Source organism: Aphanomyces astaci (assembly GCF_000520075.1).
Source record: "Aphanomyces astaci strain APO3 unplaced genomic scaffold supercont1.71, whole genome shotgun sequence".
NCBI lineage: Eukaryota > Oomycota > Saprolegniomycetes > Saprolegniales > Verrucalvaceae > Aphanomyces > Aphanomyces astaci.
In genome coordinates, this window is record NW_009798334.1 from 80,781 (window position 1) to 89,103 (window position 8,323).

The 8,323-nt window shown below is 47.0% G+C and overlaps 3 protein-coding genes across 4 annotated transcripts in view; all 3 read left to right on the forward strand.

Moving 5' to 3' along the window:
* Positions 1 to 83: 83 nt before the first annotated feature.
* Positions 84 to 951, forward strand: H257_15506 (hypothetical protein; the record flags this gene model as incomplete). The annotated part of the gene is made up of 3 exons (XM_009843634.1): positions 84 to 309; positions 381 to 470; positions 671 to 951. The coding sequence occupies 3 exons, from the start codon at positions 84 to 86 to the stop codon at positions 949 to 951; spliced, it is 597 nt and encodes a 198-aa protein (XP_009841936.1).
* A 536-nt stretch (positions 952 to 1,487) lies between these two features.
* On the forward strand, positions 1,488 to 3,933 carry H257_15507. Of its 2 annotated transcripts, XM_009843635.1 has the most exons (8): positions 1,488 to 1,602; positions 1,662 to 1,854; positions 1,909 to 2,065; positions 2,138 to 2,354; positions 2,427 to 2,544; positions 3,142 to 3,320; positions 3,371 to 3,540; positions 3,658 to 3,933. In XM_009843635.1, the coding sequence occupies exons 1-8, from the start codon at positions 1,528 to 1,530 to the stop codon at positions 3,833 to 3,835; spliced, it is 1,287 nt and encodes a 428-aa protein (XP_009841937.1). In that variant the 5' UTR covers positions 1,488 to 1,527; the 3' UTR covers positions 3,836 to 3,933. The 2 variants fall into 2 exon arrangements, with proteins under 2 accessions (XP_009841937.1, XP_009841938.1); XM_009843636.1 differs by having other exon boundaries at positions 3,371 to 3,933.
* A 1,713-nt stretch (positions 3,934 to 5,646) lies between these two features.
* The window catches only part of H257_15508 (hypothetical protein), a gene marked incomplete at both ends in the record, with an annotated part of 5,854 nt that continues 3,177 nt past the window's right edge, over positions 5,647 to 8,323 (forward strand). Inside the window, 5 exons of the mRNA XM_009843637.1 lie at positions 5,647 to 5,794; positions 5,857 to 5,912; positions 5,966 to 6,017; positions 6,085 to 7,133; positions 7,995 to 8,296. Of these exons, the coding sequence (XP_009841939.1) occupies positions 5,647 to 5,794; positions 5,857 to 5,912; positions 5,966 to 6,017; positions 6,085 to 7,133; positions 7,995 to 8,296 (1,607 nt within the window). The remainder of the gene's footprint in view (positions 5,795 to 5,856; positions 5,913 to 5,965; positions 6,018 to 6,084; positions 7,134 to 7,994; positions 8,297 to 8,323) is intronic.

Below are 8,323 nucleotides of genomic sequence, written 5' to 3' on the forward strand. Positions count from 1 at the left end.
CAATAGTGCGGCACCATGGCCTACCGGCGGTCATTATCAGTGTTCGTGACTCCAAGTTCACCAGCCAGTTTTGGCAGGAGCTCATGAAGATCATGGGAGTCAAGCACTTCATGACGACTGCAGGAAGGGCTCAGAGTGATGGAGCCACAGAGCGCCAAAATCGGACACTCGAAGATGCCTTGTGCTGCCAAGTCAGTAACCTCGGACATGACTGGTCAGAGCACCTCGGCACCATTGAGTATGCGCAAGCATTGATTCAAGCGTCGACGGGACTCATTCCATTCGAAGTGGACACGGGCAGAAAGTTGCGTAACCCCGTTCTTAATCAAGTTGAAACTTTGAATGAGCGAAGAACTTTTCCGAACAACGTAAAGCATTAGTCAAGATGGCACTTGAGAACCTTGACAAAGCACAGGCTCGTCAAAAGGGCTACTACGACAAAAAGTGCTCCAAATTGGAGTTTCGCGAAGGTGAGTTTGTAATGCTAGCGACACGCAACGTCCCCATCAGGCATGCGAAGTTGGTGAACAAGGATGAGAAACCAAAGTTAGTACCGAAGTTCATTGGTCCCTTTAAGATCATACAAGTAATCAACCCGAATGCTATGAAGTTGGAGTTGCCAGGGAGCATGAAGCGCCTTCATAATGTCTTCAATGTCGATCGACTGAAGAAGTTCCCTGGCCAAACGGTTCGGTTTACCAACCGACCCATACCCGCAAAGCGACTCCAATGCTTTTGGACGCCAGTGGCCACGAAGTCTTCATCGTCGAAGAGCTGCTGAAGCAACGACAGTTCAACAGTACGTCAGAGTACCTCGTCAAGTGGCATGGCTTGCCCGAATACAAAGCGACCTGGGAACTTGAGCGGGACATCAAACATGTTTCCCATTTCAAGCGACTGGTTAAAGATCTGCGAGCGAAGATACAAGCAGCGAAGTCGATAACCGCGTGAGAATGTAGCGACGTCACTCCAGTGGCGTCATAGGGTTATCGACCAATGAGAACATACGTCACTGTTGACGTCAGTTTACGACCAAGCTCAATTGGCGTGCGGCGTGCTCGGCCATGGACACCAAAAGTTCCTTCTGCAGAGCGCACGTATGTATAGCATAAGATATAGTATAGTCAGAGTAGTCATGCATGTAGATAACGCCAATCAATCACTTACAATTCCCTCTGCGTTATCAACTCCCTACAATGCCCCGGGGAGCAGTCCGACCACGCCGTGATCGCCATGGGCAACGACGGCTCGTCCTTCAAGGTCAAGAACTCGTGGGGTGCGGTTGGGGCAGCTACTTCATGTAGTACTGTACTTCGAAATACCAGTTGTGTAAACAAACGTACACAAATCATTTATATTTTATTCTAATACATTTCCTCATATACTAGTACTAGTATATACATGGTTGGGAGTCCCAACTTTCAAATAATGTACTATTAATAGTATGTCCGAACTTGGGACATACAGTACTTTTCAATTTAAAATACGTTGACGCAAGCAGGATTTTTGTGCGCATTTCTAGACCTGATGTGGCCAAGTGTCCTCGGCCACCTTCGGCGCCATGCTGCCCTTCCTGGCAGCAACCTCCGTGCATTCTCATCGGTGCGCATATGTACATAATGACTCGGAATATGACCGACTGATGTATTGATGCCGTGCAGGTTGTGTATGCTGGCGTGGCGACGGCCTCTGCCGACAAGCTCGATATAGAGTGGACCGACGGCCTCCGCTCATCGGTGGATTTGTTCCACCTGCGAGCGTGGTGCACGTGTCCTCAATGCGAGCACAGCACCGGGCAACGCCTCCTCAACATCACCGACGCTCCACTGGCTCCCCGTGTCTCTTCCGTTCAAGGTACGTCCATCCCTCGAACCCTCATTTCCATCGTCATCTCTCATCTCCCGACAGTCGCACCCAATAACGCTGGCGTGCACATTGAATGGGCCGCATCTGGTCCTCAAACCGACCAGTCTCCTCCCCATGCGACGTACCTTTCGTCGGCGGCGATCCGCAAGTTGACCTCCGATCCAACCACCGCCGCGTCGTTGACCCCTCCAACGTTAGCGTATGTGTTTAGTCGACCCTTCTTCTCCCCCCTCCTCCTCCTTCCTAAGGAGCTGCATGCATCCTTACCTAGCTCAAATGCCGCTGTGTCGTCCGTGGACTTTGCCGCGCTGTCGTCGGACGACGGCGTCCTCGCGCTCTGCGAGCACATCCATCGGGACGGCCTGGCCATCGTGCGACATGTTCCCAGCGTGCCAGGGACCGTCCGCGATGTTGCCGAGCGCATCGCTCCGATCTCCCATACCCATCTCTATGGATCCGTGTTTGACGTCGTTGCCGAGCACAACCCAGTACGATGCTCCTATCTCGAGGGAATCTTATTTATTATTTATTTATATAAACATAAATGAATGATCCCGTAGGTCAACATTGCGTATACGTCGGAGCGTCTCAAGCTGCATTTGGACTTGGCATACTACGAATCCCCACCGGGTCTTCAGCTGCTGCATGCCCTTCGATACGACGCCACCGTCGAAGGCGGTACGCTCGTTTATATATCTCTTCGCTCGTTTATATATTTCTTCATTTATCTTGTTCACGTCGTCATCTTCTTTATTATCTATTATGCTATTAAATACATTCTCAGCTAAATTGCTATATTACCTACACACTCGTTCGGGTCAATTCATATGTTTCGGTTGGAAAAAGTTGGTTTTACGTGCTATGTTCGGAATTTTTATTTTATTTTTAAATGAAAGGGTGTCATTTATTCTTTTTTATATTCGCATCAAGTGATTTTGATATATTTTCCATCCTCAGAACATCTGCCACCCCATTCATTCATTCTGCCCAATTCCATGTATATCTTGCCTTCTACAGCACCCCCTCCTTCGTGATGATGTTGCTCCAAATAATATAACAGCTACTTTTGCAATAGTAGCTAAAATGCTCCATATAATATAACAGCTAGTTTTGCAATAGTAGCTAAAATAGAAAATATAATACAGGTTTATAAATTCGATTTCCGTTTGATATTTGTATGCATCTATATCTTCTGTATTTTTCAAGAATGTAGATCTTTTTATGCTGTATTATCTATGCTCTTTGGTTTTACAACATACAAATCACTCGGACCAGGCAATTCCACGTTTCGCGATACATTTGATGCCGCCGAGACACTTCGACGCCGCCATCCGGACCATTTCAAGCTGTTGACACGTGTCCCCGCGACGTTTCAGAAGATTCACATCCACCGCACGACCCCAGCGATTTTAGAGTACCATCGGCCTCATATAGCACTGAACGACCAGAACGAGGTTTGGACTTTTTACATATGAGATGGGGTTTACGATATGAATGGCGGCAGGTGACTGCGATGTTTTGGAGTCCGCCGTTCGAAGGGGTGCCGACGCGCATTCCGGCGGAGAAACTACCAGCGTATTACGCGGCGTACCGGGCCTTGGACGAGATCATTCAGGAAAATGTGATCGAGTTCAAGTTGAAGCAAGGCGAGTTGGTCGTGTTCAATCAACGCAGGTAATAATGAGAGATACAGGGAGACTTTTAACGAATGAGAGTGAGATATAGAGAGTGAGATATAAAAAGTGAGGGTGATATAGAGAGTGAGAGTGCATTATCAATGGATGTGGGTAGGATGCTCCATGGACGGGAAGCGTTCGAGTCCAAGTCGGACGGCGTGCGGCACCTCCAAGGGACGTATGTCAACATCGACGACTTCCTCTGCCGGTTCCAGTCGCTCCGCCATCAACATGACAAGGCAAACACAGTAGTAGTAGGCCATACCCTTCGCGTAGGCAACCAGTCGCATTGAGAAAGATATTGTCGATTTGATACAAATTGGGGAGGGGGTGCAATCGAATTTCGCGAAACCCATCCACAATCGACCTGATTGGTTGAATTTCATTGAGAAGGTTTTGATTGGTTAATAATTTTGAGCTCAACTGAGGTAGCCAATCAAATCGATTTAAATTCCAACGAGAAACCACGCCACAACACGAAATTTCACTCGAAAGCACAATAATATTTTGCTTTCAAGCTAAATTTGGTATTTGACTTGAACTAACAGTAAAAATACTCACTGTGAATCCTGAGGTAACTACAATGTTGAACTCTTTGTGCAATGGAGAAGCACCAGACACACCTGCAATTTGATTGGTAGAAAGTTTTGTATTTGAACATTTCATTGGCTACTTGGGTCCGTCGATTCGATTGGCAGCCCCAAAATCCATTTTGAAATCGAATTACCAATATTGTGCTTTCGAGTGAAATTTCGTGTTGTAGGGTGGTTTCTAGTTGGAATTTAAATCGATTTGATTGGCTACTTCAGATTAGCTCAAAATTATTCGCCAATCAAAACCTTCTCAATGAAATTCAACCAATCAGATCGATTGTGGATCGGTTTGGTCGGCGCGATTCGATTGCACCGCGTCCCCAAATTTGTATCAAATCGACAATATATGAAGGATACAAAATACCACGTCAAAGAAGTAGATTTTGCCATGATGTATGTAATAGATGCGTTGCAGTACACTGTATATGGCGACGGACGGTGAGTTAGGGACATGCCTCCGATGTTGGGGCAGCAGCCAGAAGGTCCGAGGATGGCTCTACTATACGTGTAGATTCAATGTATAAGTATCTGGGCACTTTTACGAAGAAGGCGTACAGTACTGTAGTCAAGGTATGGGGAAAATTTAGGTTTTACAATTCTATGCAATAAAATACTTAATTTCCGCGAATATTCGAGGCACAATTGTTTTAATACTATTATAGTAGTTTTTTGCCATTGGGTATTGTCGTAATTTAATTGTCAATTGTTGATAACTATATACTGGTATTGAATTGTACTTGATTGTCCATACAAATGATAAGTGAACGTTAGATTATTGTTGGGGGCACTTGGATCAACTGCATATGTCGTTGGATGTGGCAAGCCATACTATGACAATCAATAATGTTTGCAATTTGCCACCGCCTTGCGATTAATTATTTGCTGAATTTACTCGTCAAAGTGTAGTCGTTGTTCATTCGCACATTATAAGCAATGCCGGGGCTCCATCTGTCAGGGCAACTGCATTTCGTTTATGTCCCGGTGCTTTTGGTTGTTGATGTGTATGTATTGGGCATTCGGTATGAATTTCCGGACCCTGTTCAATCACGAATCGCTCCCATTGGTCAATCAGAAATTACTTGTCGCTGATTGGCTATAATTCATTTGCGAAGTGAATATTCACCAATCCGATGTCTCGGCTCAGTTTGGGCTCGATTGAACGAAGTATGGAACATCGGAAAATTTGAAGAAAATCGACAATACTCCGTAGTTAGTACTTCGAAGTATAACGTTATTTGTACTCCGGAGTACTACCGCTATTAATAAACGGTCTCGTGATATATATTAGTGTCATCGAAAAATACCTATGCTACTGTATTTGAAGTTCAAAAACTAACGTTAGATTTGTGTTTTGTATGCAATCGTTTAACGTGCGATGTTTTTTACGTTTTTTTACGTTTAACGTATGCTCAAGACGTTTCGTGTTTCCAAAACGTTTGATACGATTTTGACCAATCGGAATCATCGCCCCAAGATTGTTTCTTCGCTGCAGTAGTATCTCGACGACCAGCATGGACATGGCTGGGAATTGCACGTACCCGCTGGAGTTGGGGCCGCTGCAGATCAACTACCTCGAGTTCCACTACTGCGTGATGGCAGGCCATCCGTGGATCTCACTCGGTGTTCTGTGCATGTGGCTCCTTCTCCTCTTCTATCTCGGTACGTCGTTCATGCATCACCCTTGATTCTCCTGACTTTGGTGCTGTGCATTGTTGGTCTAGTCGGCCACACCGCAGACACGTACTTCTCGCCGACCTTGTCGATGCTCTGCACGCAGGTATTCCTTGTGCCTCATCGCTCCATGCTTTCTTTCTCATATTTGGTGTGTAGTTGGCCATTCCGTTTGACGTGGCCGGAGTCACGTTGCTCGCGTTTGGCAACGGTTAGGCGCCCCCTCCCATCCTCCCTCCATCATCATCATCATCCTCATGCAACCCTTCCTCGTTTAGGCGCGCCGGATGTGTTTTCGTCGTTGGCCACGTCCACGTCCGGCACGATGGCGACAGGGTTGAACGCGCTTCTCGGCGGCGTCATGTTTGTCACGACCGTCGTCGTGGGCGCGTCCTTGCATGCATCTCCCACGTCTTGCGTCAAGATCACACCGCGGCCGTTCTGTCGCGACGTGCTGGCGCTGCTACTGACCCTCCTCGTGCTGATCATCGACTTGCCGTCATCCACGACGTCGCGCACGAGCGCGTACGTGCTACTGGGGTGCTACGTCGTGTACGTTTCGATCGTCATCGTGCCTTCTTGGTGCTCTCAACGCAAAGCCAAAGCCAGCGCCGCCGCCGCCGCCATGGCAGACGACGCCCAAGGGGTGCTGTTTGCATTTTGGCACGCGCCGAATCTGTTCCCGCTCCGTTCAAAGCAGCATTCCCATTCGTACGACTTTGTCACGCTCAGCGACCCCCACTCCCCGCCACTCAAAACGACCTTCGCTACACCTTGGACAGCACCACCACACCTAGGTGTACACCCCCCGCCAACTTATGTGGACGACACCTACTTTCCCCCGCCACTACCCGTCATATCATCAACCGAGCTCGCGCGTCCGCTGCTTTCTCCACATCACCAGCACCTTACATCCCCTTCATCTTTCACCTCGACGACGCTGCTTTGCCGTGTCCGCTACGTCCTATTCCAACTCGTTCGAGACGTTTCGATCCCCATGGTGCTGGTCACGACTTGGTCGAGACGTCATGCGTTTCTATCGCTGCTGGTGACCCCCCCCTTTATCGCATGGGTTTTAACTGGCGACGCCTTTACGCCGGACGTGGCCTGTCTCACGCTCGTCCTCTCGATGCCCGTGGCCACCGCCGTGTATGCGACAACGTACTCGACGACGCCGCCAACCGCCGCGTGGGTCCGGGGGCTGTTTTATCTCTTGGGGTTTGCTTCATGTGTGTGCTGGATCTATGGCCTCGCATCGGAAGTCATCGCGGTGCTCTCGGCGTTCGGAGATATCACGAAATTGCCGCCCAGCGTACTCGGCTTGACGGTATGTATGTATGTAGGTTGATGGTGGCTATAGTATTCTTGGATCAGGATCGCTCTGGCTCTACACATTGGTTGTGTGATTGAAGTAGAGTATTCGATATATGTTGTCGACTTGTATATATTTGGATTCTACATATATATATATAATATATATATATGAGTGGATAATTCGTAAAGAGTTGGATTATTTTCTGTTGTGTACATAAATAGAGATATAATAATGAGACGATTTGTACACACTCGATATGGTTGAATCATAATGTTGTAGTCCATTTATTTTATTGTTTATACCTCGTTGTGATTGAAGATATAAATTAGTTTATATTTATAGCTTATTTCAAGAATATAATATAGTTTGATTCGGATTTGGTTTGTATACAAATAATTGCATTTGTGTATTGAAACCAAATATTATTGCTATTATGAGTATTATTCCATACCAAAAACGTTTATATTGGACACATTACTATATGAACGAGTTATGAGATACTGTTCAAGTTGACTGCATATCACCCGCATAGGACGTTATGCGATCTTGGTATATATCTCAAGGGGCGATTTGTGTACCCGTGTGTCCGGATAAAAAACTTGTATCTTCTCCATATAAAACCGATATATATATATATCGGTTTTATATGGAGAAGATACAAGTTTATATATATATATAATCTTTCTAATCGAGTGATCATCTGCTTCTAAAACCGATCAGCGTATACATATATTTCGAATTCAATGATTCTCTCTGTTTAAAAATGAAAATATATATATATCTTTCGAATGGAGCAATCTATCTTCTTCTAAAACCGAGCAATGTATATATATATATATATATATATTTCAAAAGTGAGAGAGAGATGTATAGGTGCTGTCGTGGGGGAATTCCGTGGGCGACCTGAGCACAAACGTTGCAATCGCCCGGGGCGGGTGCGCCGAGATGGCTCTGGCGGGGTGCTTTGGGGGCCCCGTGTTCAATTTGCTCGTGGGGCTCGGCGTGCCCTTGGCCGTGTGGGGCGGGGGGGGCGGCGCCGCCGTCTTTGACGTCCACGGACTCGTGTCAGTGGCGGCGCTGGGGCTCAGCTTAAGTCTGACGCTGGCGGTGGCGGTGGTGACCGGATTTCAGTGTCCCAAGTGGTATGCGTCCGTGCTGTACGCCGTGTATGCCACGTACACGCTCTTGCACGGGGCTATCTT

Coding starts and splice junctions, on each gene's coding strand:
- H257_15507 (XM_009843635.1), top strand. CDS start 1,528: ATGTGGCCAAGTGTCCTCGGCCACCTTCGGCGCCATGCTGCCCTTCCT. Junction 1,603..1,661: donor ACCTCCGTGCATTCTCATCG/GTGCGCATATGT, acceptor GATGCCGTGCAG/GTTGTGTATGCTGGCGTGGC. Junction 2,545..3,141: donor CGACGCCACCGTCGAAGGCG/GTACGCTCGTTT, acceptor CACTCGGACCAG/GCAATTCCACGTTTCGCGAT.